The 17,251-nt window shown below is 57.5% G+C and overlaps 1 protein-coding gene across 1 annotated transcript in view; it reads right to left on the reverse strand.

Moving 5' to 3' along the window:
* Nucleotides 1–3,856: 3,856 nt before the first annotated feature.
* HS3ST6 (heparan sulfate-glucosamine 3-sulfotransferase 6) overlaps nt 3,857–17,251 on the reverse strand; it is a 35,020-nt gene continuing 21,625 nt past the window's right edge. The window contains exon 2 of the mRNA XM_059861499.1: nt 3,857–4,944. Coding sequence (XP_059717482.1) covers nt 4,326–4,944 — 619 coding nt within the window. The 3' untranslated portion in view covers nt 3,857–4,325. The remainder of the gene's footprint in view (nt 4,945–17,251) is intronic.

Below are 17,251 nucleotides of genomic sequence, written 5' to 3' on the forward strand. Positions count from 1 at the left end.
ACACAGCCACACTGCTGCAGCCCCCCAAAGCAGCAGGAAGGATGCCCAACACCCCTGGCACAGCCCCCACTTACCAGGCAGTGCCAGCTCCTGCTCCCTGAGCCAGGACAGCCTCTGCACCCTGGGGGAGGCTCTGGTGCCTCCTCCCAGCTTTTATAGCCCACAGGTGCCTGGCAGCACCAGCCTCACCTGGGGAACCTAGGGGGGGACAGATGTGGCAGCAGGGAATGGGGGTGGATGGGCATTTCCCTGTCACAGGTTATAAACATTGCAGATGAAATGTGGGACAGAAAATCAGCCCTGCTGCTCTCCTCATCTCCAGGCCCACACAAAAGCAGGGAAGTTTTAACTTCTTGCTTTGGAGGTTTTTTTTTTCTTTCTTTCTTCCCTATTTTTGTTCTTTCCCTTCTGTCCTCCTAAATCTGGTATAACAGAAAAAGGAGTAAATAAAGAATTTTGGAAAGCTCTTCCAGCCCTGCTCTTCCTGGCTTATGGAGTGGAATGGAGAGGGAGGCCCAGAGCACAGGAACCACAAAACTTCGGATAGCTGGGTTTTGAAAACAAAATTGGGTCTAGAAATGGAAACTTTGGTTAACTGAGATGGGGATGAAAACTTCATTTCATACTTGGCTGCAAAGGTGGATCTTCATCATCCTCTTGCTCTGGCACTTCCCCAATTAACCTGGTGCTCCAGAGACATTTTCCCAGCTCCACCAGCACGGGGTGTTTGCCATCATCCCCTGAGCAAGCAGCTGCCCCAACTCCTGTGTCCCAGAAAACACCAGCACAGCTCAGCATCCTCTCATTAGAACTTTATTCCCAGAGGTTTTGAGCAGAGAGATCCAGCAGTGACATCTCTCCCTGAGCCTCTGTGCCAGTTTCAGAGCAATTCCTCCTGGAGGAGCTGGGGCTGCCCCTGGATCCCTGGCAGTGTCCCAGGCCAGGGTGGACAGGGCTTGGAGCAGCCTGGGACAGTGGGAGGTGTCCCTGCCCATGGCAGGGGTGGCACTGGATGGGCATCAGTGTCCCTCCAGCCCGAACCATTCCAGGACTCCATGCCCCTGGAGAATGAAATGTCCCAGTGAGCACTCGGAATTCCAAGGAATCTCTGCTGAAGCTGAGCCCTCCAGGACGGCACAAGTGGGACAAGGCTGCTGTCACCATCCCAAACGAAACACTTTTTTTGGAAGCACATCGCTCCACTGGAGCTCTTGAAAGCACCACAAACTCCACCGAGGTGGGTTTAAGCCCGTGTTTGGCTCAGAGCAGGAGCCGGGAGATTTCATCCCCTTCCTACCAAAGCTGCTTTTATTGTCTTGATCTAATGAAGTGCAGACTTCACCTGGACAGAGCCATAAGTGGCTCCTCTCGGAGGCAATGAATACAAATACTTGACCTCGTGAGCTGCGGGGCAGCAATTAGTTTAAGCAGGGGGTTTGTGTAACACTTCAAAAGTCTTAATCCGTGCGGTCAGCCCTGGCACGGTATTTGCCGGAGCGCATTGAGTAGTCTTAATGAGTCTGCAAAGCGAGCTTTCAATACATTTTGGGTCGCTTCAGATGCTTTAAATGGCATAGTCTATATGGTATTGTGCGGCTTTAGAAAGGGCCGGGCTTTAAAAAAGTATGGTTCCCTTTCACAGGGCAGACAGAAACCATCTTTAGAGCCGGGACCCTTAACGTTTTGCATATCAATATGGCTGGGGCTGAATGCAGTCACTCAGCTGGGAAATAGGATCACTATCAGCGCTTCCAGCCTTTCACAGGCACTTGGGAAACTTTAAAGCCCTTCGCGGAGCATAATTTGGTCGAATGTCGTCGCTGGAAACAAAACCTAAACAAGCAGAGCGCAGTCCATCATGCGGAGCTGCCAGCGAGGCTGACAAGGGGCTCCAGCCGCTGCGACATCCCACCCTGGAGGGGCGGTGGTCGGGGGACACGGCCTGGGGGGACACGGCCTGGGGGACATGGCTGGGGGGACATGGCTGGGGGTCACAGCCTGGGGGTCACAGCCTGGGGGGACACGGCCTGGGGGGGTCACAGCCTGAGGGACACAACCTGGGGGACACAGCCTGGGGGACACAGCCTGGGGGGACACGGCCTGGGGGGGTCACAGGCTGGGGGACACGGCCTGGGGGGACACAGCATGGGGGGGACATGGCCTGGGGGTCACAGCCTGGGGGAGACAGCCTGGGGGACATGGCTGGGGGTCACAGCCTGGGGGACATAGCCTGGGGGGACATGGCTGGGGGTCACAGCCTGGGGGAGACAGCCTGGGGCACATGGCTGGGGGGACATGGCTGGGGGTCACAGCCTGGGGGACATGGCTGGGGGGACATGGCTGGGGGTCACAGCCTGGGGGGACACGGCCTGAGGACACAGCCTGGGGGACACAACCTGGGGGACATGGCTGGGGGGACACGGCCTGGGGGGACACGGCCTGAGGACACAGCCTGGGGGTCCCCGCACTGGGCAGGGGGTGCTGAGCCCATCCCAGAACAGCTGCACCACTCCAGGACTTTGGGATTTCAGCCAGTCCTGGCTTGTCTCCTCTCGCTCTGCCTTGGCAGTGTCCTGCTTTACCCCGGTCACAAAGCCCTGGGGACTGTCACCTCGATGGCCCCTCTCCACACAGGAGCTGGCAGCTGCTTGCTTTTCCCTCCAGCACCACCTTAAAGCACGTGTCACTTGTCCTGGGAATGAGCAGGAACATGCCCAACCTCACCTGCAGCCCCGAGCAAGGGACAGGAGACAAACCTCACCTCCGGGGACACAGGGGAGGTGCCAGGACCCGGGACAGGGAGAGCTGTGTGGGATGAAGCTCCAGGTGTGGGTGTGAAAGCACCTTGGAGCAGGGAGGAGAAGGATGAGGCCCCTTGTACATCCTAGAAGTGGGACCTGCTTCCCTCCTCGTGCCCAGGCAGCAGCAGCAGTGAGGAGAGGAGGCACCTCAGCAGGCTTGGGATGCTGCATGATGGAAGGAACCACAGCCAAAGCAGATCTGCAAATAATGCAGGGCCTGAGGGCCCTCCAAAACTCATAATTAGCTCATTAAAGAGACAAATACAAGTCACTAATAAGATCTTAGAGGTTAATTAAATGTTTTCCCCATCTTTAATTAAGGGAAAACTATTAGTGGAGATTAAAGTAATTTCTGCAGCCTCCCGTGATGACCCTCGATGGCTGCAGAATTGAAAAACTATTGAGATTATTGAATTGAAAGGGCAGAGTTGGGTAAATTGTGGAGAAGCTGGAATTTTCCTGCTAAGGGTTAGAAAGGCCCTGCCCTATCAGCTGGGCCACTCAAGGAGCCTGGGAAGGTGATCCACAGCTCCCTCTCCCTCAGCCAGGACCTGGCATTTGTTCAGAACCACTGCTGTTCATTGTTTTGCTCAGCTGGGAAATTCCTGCAGACTCTTTTCCATCTCCAAAACATCTCCCAGGGTTGGGGGTTGCTGCCCAGCCCTCCCCTGGCCACCAGGGACTGTGGCACCCCCAGAACCCTCTGGCTGTGTGGCCCAGAGGTTCCCAAAGGTTTCATTCTGGATGGATCCATGAGCCCCATGCACCCAAACCCACAGTCCCACCCAGAACACTCCCAGTTAATGGAGATCAGCAAGGTTTATATGGAAGAATATTTAATCTGCTCAGGGAGGGGAGAGGGCTCATCCGAGGTTTTATTAAATATTTCTCTCTACTCCAGAAAAGTCCATTTCTTGCCAGAAAAGGTCTGATATAAATTAGAACAAAGGGAGGAGGGTGCTGGTGGGGTGGCCATGGGCATCCCTGGGCCACAATGACCACGGGCATCCCTGGACCACAGTGACCATGGGCATCCCTGGACAATGATGACCACGGGCACCCCTTGACCACAGTGACCACAGGCATCCTTGGACAATGATGACCACAGGCATCCCTGGATCATGGTGACCATGGGAATCACTGGACAATGATGACCACGGGCACCCCTTGACCACAGTGACCACAGGCATCCTTGGACAATGATGACCATGGGCATCCCTGGATCATGGTGACCATGGGAATCACTGGACAATGATGACCACGGGCATCCCTGGATCATGATGACCACAGACATCCCTGGACAATGACCATGGGCATCCCTGGATCATGATGACCATGGGCATCCCTGGACAATGACCACGGGCATCCCTGGATCATGATGACCATGGGCACCCCTGGACAATGACCACGGGCATCCCTGGATCATGATGACCACAGACATCCCTGGACAATGACCACGGGCACCCCTGGGCCGCAGTCCTGGCAGCCCAGGTGCCAGCCCGGCAGCGTGCCCTGGGGATGGGCTCAGTCCCACCCGAAATCCTGCCCTGTCATCTGGTAGAACTTCATGTTGAAGGGTCTGTAGAACTCCCGCAGGCGCTGCACCAGCTGCCCGTCGATGGCGGGGTGCGGCCGCCCCTTGGATTTCCCCAGGCAGCGGGGTTTGCTCCCCCCCTCCGGCTTCTTCAGGCAGGGAAAGCCCTTGGTCTCATTAAAGTAGAAATGTCTGTCTGTCACCAGCCTCTGGAGCCCCAGGAAGTCCTGGACACGGCCCATCTCCCCGGCGGGGTCGCTGACCAGCCTCTCCCCGCTGACGAAGAGGAACCTGGAGAGCGGGAAGAACTGCAGCCAGTTCTCCAGGTGCTTGGCGTAGATCCCGATCCTCACCGCGCTCCAGCTGGTGTCGATCAGTCCCGTGCTGAGGTTTTTGAAGGCCAGGGCCTGGAAGCTGGGGATGGAGGGGTTTTTGGAGAGGGTCTGCGTGTAGTCCGAGATGGCGCGGGTGACGGGGTTGCGCACCACCACGATCAGCTTCGTGTCCCGGGACATGTTGTGGATGCGCCGCGGGGCCTCCTTGGTCACAAAGTAGCTGGGGGTCTTCTCCATGGTGATCTGGCCCTCCAGGGTCCGTGGCATCAGGCTCCTGAGGACAGAGGGGCACGGTCAGGGCTCAGCTGCTCCCACCTGATGTCACAACGGGTGGGAACAAACCCCAAAACCCATCCAAAAAGGCTCAGGGCCTTCCCAGCTGTAGCCATGAGATTTTCTGAAAAATCCCTTTGCCAGGATTTTTTCTCCTGAGAAGCTGAGAAGCCTCAGAAAGGAAATGTAAACAATAATTATCTGCTGGTGTGGAATGCAACAGGTGCATCTGTGATTGGTCTCATGTGGTTGTTTCTAATTAATGTCCAATCTCAGTCCAGCTGTCTCGGACTCGCTGGTCAGTCACAAGATTTTATTATCATTCCAATCTTTTTCTATTGCTTGCTAGCTTTCTGATGAAATCCTTTTCTTCTACTCTTTTAGTATAGTTTTAATATATCATATACTTTTAATATAATACATATATCATAAAATAATAAATCAGCCTTCTGAAGCATGGAGTCAGATTCTCGTCTCTGGTCATGTCGGGGCTGCCTGCAAACTTCCACATCTCCCATTTCCTCCTGCCCCACCTTCTCACACCCCCTGGTCACCTCCTCGTCTTCAAAACCCTTCCTAGAAGCTCCAGCCTCTCTGCCCATCTCAGCATTCCCTTTGTCCCCTCCAGTGTCCCCAGGAAGGAGCTCCCTGTCCCCCTGCCCCACCCGCAGCACCCACAGGGCACCTGCAGGCTGCTGCTCCCCCTTGGAATCCCATCCCAGAGCCCTGCAACTCCCCCCTGCCCTTCTCCTGCCTCCAGCTGCAGTGGGTGGGGGACATCTCAACACAAACATTTTGGGACGGGGCTGCTGCTCATCCCTGCCTCCAGTGGGATTTCATATCCTGGAGGTTTCGGCTCGCCCCGTGGGATTGCAGAGGAAAATCCCGGAAAATCCCATCACGGGGGTGATGCCCGAGCACCAGCTGGGAATGGAGATGCCCACCAAGGCTCCCTCCTCCTCTGCCTCCAGACAGGGAGCAGTTAAAGCCAGAAAAAGACTGTTTCCTTTTCAAAAGAAAGGCAGAAAAACCCTGAGGGCCCAGCCATTGTGCTGGGTAAAATTCACTGCTCGGATTGTTCCCTCGTGCACTTTAATGAGGCATTAATTGCCGCAGAAATTACCCAGCCGTGTCACCCCGTGTGACAGAACGGGTCCTCCCTGCCACCAGCGCAGGCACCTGCCCCTGTGCCCCCCACGCCCTCCCACAAAATCCTGGAATGCCTGGGAAGGGACCTCACAGCTCACCCAGTGCCACCCTGCCAGGGCAGGGACACCTCCCATTGTCCCCGGGTGCCCCAAGCCCCGTCCTGGCCCCGGGCACTGCCAGGGACAGCCGCGAATTCTCTGGGAATTGCATCCCAGTGCTGGGGCTGTGCCTGGCAGGGAGCTGGGGACAGGGACAGGGCTGTGCCCAGCAGCATCTGCTCCTTATGTCATGGGGAAAGCTTGAGGTTTCCGGGATTTTTCCCTGGACTCAGGAAAGAACATTTTATTAAAAGCATTTGTGAGCGACGCTGGGCCCCGCAGCTCCCTCCCCCAAACAAGAGCAGAAGCCATTTGTGGCTTCCCCCCCACCCTTACACACACTTTTATTTTAATTTTTGCACAGTGCCAGCGTTTTTAGAGGCATTTCCTGTCCCTGGTGCCCTCACCTGGCAGCACAGCCCCTCTTTGGCACCAGTGGGAGCCCTTCCATGGATCCCAGGGCAGCCACGGCTGCTTTGCCCATAATTTCCAGCACTTTTCCCCCAAATAACTGCACTCACCAGGGGCTGACTGGCAGAGCTCCTGCTGGGAATCACCTTCAGACCCATCCCTGTCCCCTCCCTGCTCCAGAGCCCAGGAAAACCCAAGGGATGGGGATTGGGATTCACTGGGAGCCCAGCACAGCTGCACCCACCCTCCTGTGGGGCTTCCCGGCCAGCCGAGCATCCTGAACTCCAATTCCATGCAGGAAATACCCCAGGGCTTTCCAGGCTGCTCCAGCAGCCTCTCCTGGCACCTTCCTGGGGCATCCCTGCCGGGTGTCCCTGGCATTTCTGAACGGCTCCATCCTCATCCTCACCCGACCCAGCCCCGCTCCTCAGCAGACCATAAATTGTGGATCACCCACGGCAAACCCGGGATGGGGACCTGGAGAGGTCACATTAATCCTCAGCCTGGCCCTGGACACTTCCAGGGATGGGGCAGGCACAGCCCCTCTGGAAAACCCCTCTTATCCCTCCCTGTCCTGCGCAGGGACATCCCGGCCAGGCTGAGCCCCCCAGGGCCATCCACAGCACCCACAGCCTAATTACAACGTAATTAACAGAAGTTTTAATGAAAGCTGGGGTGGGTGGGGTCTCCTAGCGGCTCCTGTGGCTGTGATGGGCGCGGGGACCTTCAGTCCCTGGACTGCCCCGTCCCGGGGACATCCCTGGATCCCTCGGGAACAGCAATGGATTGTGCAACGCCTCCTCTTCCTCAGCAGCCGCAGCTCCTGGCACAATAATTAAACATTTCACATTGTCGTTAACGCCCTAACACTTCCCCTAAATGAGCCCGGTTAATTATTGATAACAGCCAGCTCCCTCCGGCTCTGGCTTAAACCGGCAAAGAGCAGAGCCGGCTTTGCTGGGCTCCGCTTTAACCCAAACATTAGGAACGTTAATTAAATTTACGGTTAATTCTTCCTGACCCTCAGAGAGCACGGTGGGAATGCCAAGCAGTGCCTGCAGGTACAGGGCACGGCACTGGGGGAGCCTTGGAGGGAGCTGGGATTTCCAGAGGAGACTGGGAGCCCAGGAGGAGGGATAAAACCCTTTTGCCTCTCTATTAATAAATGTTTGTTTTTAATTAATGAAACAACTGGTACTTGAGAGGCATCGGAGCAGGGGTTTCCTACACGGAGACATTCAACACATGAAAATGCTTCCTCAGTTAAGATAATACACAATAAATTACAGCAGATAAAATGATGATAAAAATGCAGAGCTGCATTAAATAGTGATTTACAGCCACAGCAGGCAGGGAATCAAAGCAGACTTCAAAAACTGGGCCAACGTAACTTTCCAGAGTTAATTGCTTCACTATTCCTGGTGATTTTTGGAGCAGAACTCCTCCCAGCACCGAGCTGAGAGACCAGGGGATGCACTCTCAGGAGATAAATGTCTCCAGCCCAAAGCATCCCTGAGTTATCACCCAGGGCAGCTCCAGCAGGAAATTAACTCTATCCCAGCCCAAAGCAGGAGAGCAGCACAGGCTCTGCCTGCAGCTCATCCCCTGGAAATGCCAGGCAGAAACTTCCAGAAGGACACAGGTCCTGCCTGAGCTGGACCCCAGAGCAGCCACACCTGGGAGTGATGGGTGCTGTGGGGTCAGGGGACAGGTGACATGGGGTCAGAGGGATGGGTGACACGGGGTCAAGGCTTGCAGGTTCCATGTTATCACCAAAATGAGCAAAAGGGCAGTAAAAAATCCCCTCTCCATCACTATTTTTAAAAAATGAGCCCTGACCAAAAAGCCTGGCCAAAAGGAGTGGAGGGCAGAGGTTTCTGCCAGAGAGGGGACACGGCTGAGAGCTTTCTGCAGGGCAAAGTGACTCTTCCAGGCACCGGGATGGGGCTGGGGACACTGGGGACAAACCCAGAGCAGCTCAGCAGTGACAGCTCCTCCAGCCCCAGGCTGGGCAGGGGACAGCCCCAACCGCAGGGGACAGCTCCAGGGGACAGCCCGGGGAGGGCACAGAACGGTTTTTGTGTAAATGTTAAATAGTTTGGGACCGGGAGGGGCTCGGGACCTGGGTCCCGCGGGCAGAGCCGGGGCCAGCCGGATCTGCAGATGAATCCTGGCCGGGCTGATGGCAGCCGGGACAAGGCTGCCTTTGTGCCCACGGGTGTCACACCGGAACCGGCGCTGCCCGGTGGAGCTGATAGCGACCTTCTCCTCCCGGCAGCTCAAATTGCTGCCCCTCCGCTGGGGAAAAGGCTGCGAGGCGCCAGGGATGGGAATTCCAGCCCCCAATCCCTGCTGGCCACTGCTGCGGGACGGGGCAGAGCCCTGCTCCCCAAAAAGGGGCTGAGCCCTTCCCTGGGCTCTCCAGGACCTCTCCTTCCCGCAGGAACCAGGGCAGGGCACGGAGGGGTTAACTGGGAAGGGATGGACTGGGAAAAATTAACTGGGAAGGGGTGAACTGGGAAAGGATGAACTGGGAAAGGATGAACTGGGAAAGGATGAACTGGGAAAGGATGAACTGGGAAAGGATGAACTGGGAAAGGATGAACTGGGAAAGGATGAACTGGGAAAGGATGAACTGGGAAAGGATGAACTGGGAAAGGATGAACTGGGAGGGATGAACTGGGAGGGATGAACTGGGAGGGATGAACTGGGAGGGATGAACTGGGAAGGCTGAGCCGGGAAGGGATGAACCAGGAGGGAAGAACCGGGAGGGATGAGCTAGGAAAATGAACTGGGAAAATGAACTGGGAAGGCTAAGCCGGGAAGGGATGAACCAGGAGGGAAGAACCGGGAGGGATGAACTGGGAAAATGAACTGGGAAGGCTGAGCCGGGAAGGGATGAACCAGGAGGGAAGAACCGGGAGGGATGAGCTCCCCAAGCCGCCCGGGACCAAATTAGCCCGCGTTCCTTTTTACCCTCATTACCGAGCTGCTCCCCCTCGCCTTCCCCGGCAGGTCCTGGCAGAGCCCCCCCAGCGCTCCCCACCCCCGAGCTGCCCCCATTATTTCGGATTCTTTCACCAATTCAAAAATGTGCAAATGAGGCCGCGGCTTCCCAATCAGGCCTGGCCGGGAGCTAATTGGCTTTAAGCAGGGAGACCTGAATATGCTAATGAGGGCAGTAACAAGGCTGCGATGCGCCTGCAAGGGGAGCCAAGCCCTGGGCTCCAGCACGGGCTGACTGAGACACGTCAATTAACAAGCAGCAGATAATTTATTAATGCTCCTTTGCGCCCCTCTGCCCTTTGCTCCTAATTACCGTTTGATACATCAAACAGCGAGGGGCTTTGGCGGGTCGTGCTCCCAGCTGGAGCATCCCCAGGGGCTCCTCCTGCCCCCCAGAAGCCCCAAATTCCCCTCTCACCCCACAGAGAACCACGGCTGGGGGGTCCCCCGCCCACACAAGGGACCCCCGAGCTGTCCCAGTGCCACCCCGTGGGGTCCCTGGGCCGGGTCCGGGTGGATAAAGAGTCCCAGAGGAGGAGGAAAAGGCGGGGGGTTGTGCCACCCTGGAGGGTCTGAGCCCCCCAGCCCTCCCCGAGGGGCTGCCGAGCACTGGGGGGGCTGCCCTGGGGGGCTCCGGGAGGTTTGGGCTGGACGTGGCGCCCGGACCTGGAGCTGGGCAGTGAAGGAGAATCCAGAGCCAACATTTGCATTTCTAACGGCGAGGCTGCTCCCAGCAGGCACCCGACACCAGTTATTAACCCCCACCAGAGCCGGGGCTGGCCAACACGGCTGCTTTTCCCCCCAGCCAGTCTCCCAAACCCCTCGGGATCCCAGGATTCCCGGCAGGAAGGTGTGGAAAAGGCCGTGTCCCCCCAACCCTGAGATCCCCACACTGACTTCAGTTCCCAAACCCAGAATTTCCATCGCATTTCCTGCCCATGTGCATGGCCAGAGGCTGCAGTTATGGGCAGCTCCAGGCCCTGGAGGGTGCTTTCCTTGCCTGGTTATTCCAGCCGGGTCCTTAGGGTGGGAGGTGGATTGTGGAGAGCAGGCATCAGCCTCAGTCAGGGCACAGCTCCTTCCCCACACTGCAGAAGAGGCTCTTTGGTCTCTAAATGGGGTTTGGGATGACCCCTCCTCACCCTTCTCCACTGTGGAGCAGCTACAAGGTATGGGGTCACCCCAAAAATGCCACCTGAACTGCCAGGAGCCCCTCACAGCCAGCACCGCTGGGTCTGTCCCTGATGGGGCCCAAAAAGAGCCCCCAGGGACTCCTCCCCCTTGATGGGGCCCAAAAAGAGCCCCCAGGGACTCCTCCCTGATGGAGTTTGAGTAACTGTGAGTGAAAACACAGCTGAAGCCACTGCTTGGGTGAAAACAGGTGGGAAACAGAACAGCTCCATGAATGCCCAAAAACCTCTCAGATGAGGCACTGAATTCCCAAAAACTCCTCAGAAAATGGGGCTGGCATGTGCCCAACCATGATGGGGCACTGAATCCCCAAAAACCCCTGAGATGGTTGGGCTGGCTTCTTCCCAACCATGATGGGGCACTGAATCCCCAAAAACCCCTGAGATGGTTGGGCTGGCTTCTTCCCAACCATGATGGGGCACTGAATCCCCAAAAACCCCTGAGATGGTTGGGCTGGCATGTGCCCAGCCATGATGGGGCACTGAATTCCTAAAAACTCCTCAGGAAATGGGGGCTGGGGGCTGGCACGTGCCCAGCCTGCTGTGGCCCTGGGCTGGGGCTGTGCCCGGTGAGGACAGGGCTGCACTGGCAGCTCTCCATCCCTCTGGAATGAAGCCCCTCGTGGGGCGTGGCAGCAGTCAGGAATCTCCTCTCCTCCCCAGCGTCCCTTTGATTGCCGGAGGGGACAGCCCTGTGGCAGGTGTCCTGCCTGTGACCCGGGTCAGCCCCGGGCTCTGATCTCCCGGTGACCCTTCCCAGCAGTGCCCGCGTGTCCCGCTCAAACAGCTTGCAGATGAAGGAGCAACAGACTGGAGATGATTTATTCAGGAATTAAAGGTTCAGTACCCCTTTTAAAGGCTGTGCCTCGGCACTGTCAGCCTTCATTGCACACAATTAAAGGGCTTGGCTGCCCCAGCCCCCGCTCCTGCCTTCCAGGGGAAGGAAATCAAACAAAACCAACCCCCCCAACGCCCCCGCCGAGCCCCGGTCCCGGGGGGCTCTGCTGGAGGACTCGGGAGCTCGGGAGTGGCCCTGAGCTCCAGCTCCAGCCTGGGAAGCTGCTCCAGCCCCATTCTCTGCTCGGGATGGGGGATGGAGCTCTTGGGTTTGCTCCCCATTTGCAGGAGGGGATGCTCGGGGCTGGAATCCTCGTGGCTGCTGGGGAAAGGCTGTTCCTGCAGCTGGAGCTGCACTGGAGAGGATTTATCCTTCCTCCTGGTTATCCCTCCTTCTCTTTATCCCTCATCCTGGTTATCCCTCCTTTTTTTTATTCCTCATCCTGGTTATCCCTTCTCCTCTTTATCCCTCATCCTGGTTATCCCTCCTTCTCTTTATCCCTCCTCCTGCTTATCCCTCCTCCTGCTTATCCCTTTTCCTCTTTATCCATCCTCCTGGTCATCCCTTCTCCCCTTTATCCATCCTCCTGGTTATCCCTTCTCCCTTTTATCCATCCTCCTGGTTATCCCTTCTCCCTTTTATCCATCCTCCTGGTTATCCCTTCTCCCCTTTATCCATCCCCCTGGTTATCCTTTCTCCCCTTTTTCCATCCTCCTGGTTATCCCTTCTCCCCTTTATCCCTCCTCCTGGTTATCCATCCTCCTGGTTATCCCTTCTCCCCTTTATCCATCCTCCTGGTTATCCCTTCTCCCCTTTATCCATCCTCCTGCTTATCCCTTTTCCTCTGTATCCCTCCTCCTGCTTTTTCCCCTCTGCAGCAGGCTCGACCCCTCCAGCAGCTCCGTTCTGTGCAGTGCAGGCGCTGCAAACCCCCCCCGACCCCAGCCCAGCTCCGGTTTCGCTCTCTGCCCTGGGCGGGGAGATGGGATAACCCCGGCTCGGTGGGGCTGGATCCCTCCCCTGCGAGCCCCGGGAGCTGCGCTGGCTGCGGGAGCGGCTCCCGCGGGCTCCGGCAGCAGGAATTCAATGAAAAGCTTCCTTCCTCTTAGGAAAGAAAGGGAAGAAACCCGCTGGCAGCGGCGCTGGGATAATCCCTTTGCAAGGCAGTAAATTTCCCTGCAGCTCCCCCGGCAAGTAATCCGGCGGATTATTGCACCTTTCAGCACGGGCAGTCTTTAAAGGGCCTCTCCCCTCCCCGTGGATCTGGTGCTTTATGACCTGACCTGCTGTCTGAGCAGGGGGAAACACAAATTACCCTCCTCTGAACCTGCAGCACAGACACTGGTGACAGATTTTATCCCCCTGGGAACTGAGGTCCTTGGGAGCGCCGATAAATGAGGGAAAATTGCTCTTGGAGCTGCTGGGGAGGGAAGGGGACCTCACTAACCCCGACTATCCCAGGGTTTCTTAAAAAAAAAATCAGGAAAAAAATCCCCGAGACCACTCTGTCTAAAGATCTTGGTTTTGATTACAAATTTTAGAATTACACTCTATTCTTACTAAATTATCCCCTCACAGCAACAGGCTGGTCCTGCCTGGTTTCCCACCTTGATGAGGAGAGCACAGACATAAAAAGGTCACAAAAATCATTGGGGTTTCCAGGTTTACAGTTACACAGACAGCAGGAATAGGAATTCTTCCACATCCCAGTGCTCAGCTGAGCAGAAGGAAGAGGAAGGGAGGGATCCTTTCCACTATCCCAGGTTCTCCAACCTGGCCTGGGACACTGCCAGGGATCCAGGGGCAGCCACAGCTTCTCTGGGAATCTCTGCCAGGGCCTGCCCACCCTCCAGGGAGGGATTTATGCCCAAAATCCCATCCATCTGTCATCCATCCATCCATCCATCCAACCCCATCCATCCCCCATCCATCCATCTCCCATCCATCCAACCCCATCCATCCCCCATCCATCCATCCTCCATCCATCCATCCCCCATCCATCCATCCATCCATCCATCCCCATCCATCTATCCATCCATCCATCCATCCATCCATCCATCCATCCCTCCATCCATCCATCATCCATCCATCCCTCCATCCATCCATCCCTCCATCCATCCATTCATCCATCCCCCATCCATCCATCCATCCCTCCATCCCCCATCCATCCATCCCCCATCCATCCATCCATCCATCCATCCCCCATCCATCCATCCATCCATCCCCCATCCATCCATCCATCCATCCATCCATCCATCCATCCATCCATCCATCCATCCCCCATCCATCCATCCATCCATCCATCCCCCATCCATCCATCCATCCATCCATCCATCCATCCATCCATCCATCCATCCATCCATCCATCCATCCATCCATCCATCCCTCGCTGTCACATCCCAGGGGACACTGCCTGGAGTCCCTCCCAGCCCACAGCCGCTGCTCCCTGAGCCAACTCCCAGCTAATTAGCCCAGCCTAATTACCCAGGGCAGGACCCGCATCCCCTCTGTGGCTGTGGCCCCCGGGGGTCCCTCCCTGTCCCAGTCCCGGGGTGCAGGCAAGGGGCACCCCCAGAATTCCTGCCCCTCCCGGAGCAGCAGGTGCGGGAGCAGCGGGAGCCCGGCAGGGAGGAAGGAAGGAAGGAAGGAAGGGAGGAGGAGGAGGAGGAGGAAGAGGAGGAGGAGGAGGAACGACCCACACATGCCTGCCAGAGCCAGCCCCTCCCGCTGCCGGCCAATTGACAGCTGCCCTGATTTGCTCCGCAGCTGCTGACGGGCAGCAGACGAGTCCCCAGAGCCATGAATAATTTCAGGCTATTTGTGTTTATTTGATCTCAGGATGGGGCCGAGCCCGGACCCTGCCGGAGCCACGGGAAGGGGCAGCCGGGCTCTCCAGATGGCTCCGAGGCCACCGTGGGCAGGGCTGGCTGTCCCCTGGCTCGTCCTGCTCCTCACCCTCCTCCTGCACAGCCAGGATGGAGGAAGGGACTCCCCAACAACTTGCAGGGAATAGAGAGGATCCCCCCAGCCCCACAATTCCTAACATGCCCCATTCCAATGGTTTCAAGTCATTTATCCAGTGTCGCCTTTCCAAAGGACAAAAACGAGCACTCGGTGCTTTCTGGGCTCCCATGCCACGTTTGGGGACACCTGTGACCCCCAGCCCCAAATCCCTGTTTGGGAACACCTGTGACCCCAGCCCCAAATCCCTGCTTGGGGACAACTGTGACCCCCAGCACCAAATCCTCTTTGGGAGCACCCTGTGACCCCAGCCCCAAATCCCTGCTTGGGGACACCCTGTGACCCCAGCCCCAAATCCCTGTTTGGGAACACCTGTGACCCCAGCCCCAAACCCCTGTTTGGGGACACCCGTGACCCCCAGCACCAAACCCTGTTTGGGGACACCTCGTGACCCCAGCCCCAAACCCCTGTTTGGGGACAGCCACCCCATGTCCCCCAGCACCAAACCCTGCTTGGGGACACCCTGTGACCCCAGCCCCAAACCCCTGCTTGGGGACACTCTGTGACCCCAGCCCCAAACCCCTGCTTGGGGACACTCTGTGACCCCAGCCCCAAATCCCTGTTTGGGAACACCTGTGACCCCAGCACCAAATCCCTGTTTGGGGACAGCCACCCCATATCCCCCAGCACCAAACCCTGCTTGGGGACACCTGTGACCCCAGCCCCAAACCCCTGTTTGGGGACACTCTGTGACCCCAGCCCCAAACTCTCTTTGGGAACACCCCATGACCCCAGCCCCAAATCCTTGTTTGGGGACAGCCACCCCATGTCCCCCAGCGCCAAACCCTGTTTGGGGACACCCTGTGACCCCAGCCCCAAACCCATTTGGGGACCCCCAGCAATGGGGTGTGAGCAGGAGGTGCCCTGTGGGACAGGAGAGGGGACAGAGGCAGCAGTGCCCTCCGTGGGTGGTGGCTCTGGGTGGCCCTCAGCAGCTCCAGCAGGATCCCCCAGCCTGCTGGGGCTCAGGGGTTTGGCTCCACCTCGGGGCACTCACCTGGGCCAGGTTCCAGGGCTGGCACACGAGGGGCACCATCTGCAGCCCGCTCCTGGCCGGGCACAGGGGGCAGGGCAGGCAGCAGGTGGCCCCCAGAGCCCGGTGGCACTCAGGTGTGGCACAGGCAGGACAGGAGGAGGGCACAGCCACGCCACAGCTGCACAGGGGCACTGGGGGCTGAAATGTGCTGAGGCAGCAGTGGCAGAGCCCTGGTGCCCGGGCACGGGGGATCAGAAATTCCCATTTTCCTGTAATGCCTCTGACAGCTCAGGCAGGGGATGGAGGGGCTGCAGCTGCCTGGGCCTGGCAGGAAAGTGATGGCCTGGAAGGGACAGCAGCTCTGCAGAGCCCCAGGTTAATCCATCTGCAGGTGACAGTCCCCCTGAGCCCTGGAGGGTCACCTGAGGGACCCAGGGACAGAGCCAGGAGTGCCCAGCCCTCACTGCTCAGGCTGAGCATGGGCAAGGGGGTCCCCAAAAGCTCCCAGGTGAGAACAAACCATCCCCTTGTCCCCCTCAGGCAAACCCCTGCTCCCCACAGCTCAGAGCCTTGGGGGGCTCACAGGGACCCCCTGTCCTGGCCACCAGCTCCACACTTGGCTGCTGTGTCCCCCCAGAGCAGGTTGTGCCTCTTCACAGCCACATCCCACACGTGTCCCAGCTCAGGGTGGCTCCAGGCTGGAGCAGCTCCTCTGTCCCCCCTCCTCCAAACCCCAGGACTGGTTTTTGTGGTGTTTGTCTCAGGCCTGACACTGTCACGCTGCTCTCCTTGGGATGGAAAAGAAAATGCATCCAGTTTTCCACAGAAACAACACCACAGATTCCCCATCTGGCTCAAATTTGTAATCCAGCCTGAGGGAAGATGGGAGACAAATTTAGCTTTTTTTTTTTTTTTTTTTTTTTACAATCAGAAAAAGCCTCATTTCCTGGCCAGGAGCTTCACCCACAGCCTGGCAGGGATGGGAGCCACCATTCCCAAACCTCTCTGTGCCATCCCATCCCGTGGGAGGCAGCTGGGAGAGGAGCCCCAGCATGGAGCAGATGGTTCTGGTCTCCTTCAGCTGCTCAGCCCCTCACCCTGCCCCACAGCTGCTGCCTGCACAGGTGAGGGAGCAGCCCCACAAATCCAGCCAAGCCTGGACCACAGGGGAGGTTTGGGAATGTGGGGATGCTGCTGGGAGCCCCCTCCCCCTGCTCAGCTGGTCCCCAGGTGAAGGAAATCCCCCCTGAGGAGGGAGCTGGGGTGGATTAGGCACTTTGCTGCAATAAAAAAGAGGAAAGCTGCTCCTCCAGCCCTGGCCAAAAGGGGCTGTGAGATGTTGGGAAGGCTCAGGGATGTCCCAGGAGAGGCTGGACAGGGCTTGGAGAACCTGGGACAGTGGGAGGTGTCCCTGCCCGTGGCTCTGGATGGGCTCTAAGGTCCCTGCAACCCAAACCAGTCTGGGATTCCAGGATATCCTGAATTTTCTGCAGCTCCCAGAGCTCTGGGCAAGCCCCAGGTGATGGAGCTGGGGGTTCCATCTGTCCTGCCAGTGCTCCCTCCCTGTTCCAGCAGGGAATCCTCTAACAAAACACTTCTTTCCACTGGAAAAGCTTCAC

This window comes from Haemorhous mexicanus, chromosome 17 (genome assembly GCF_027477595.1).
Source record: "Haemorhous mexicanus isolate bHaeMex1 chromosome 17, bHaeMex1.pri, whole genome shotgun sequence".
In the NCBI taxonomy this organism is placed as follows: Eukaryota; Metazoa; Chordata; class Aves; order Passeriformes; family Fringillidae; genus Haemorhous; species Haemorhous mexicanus.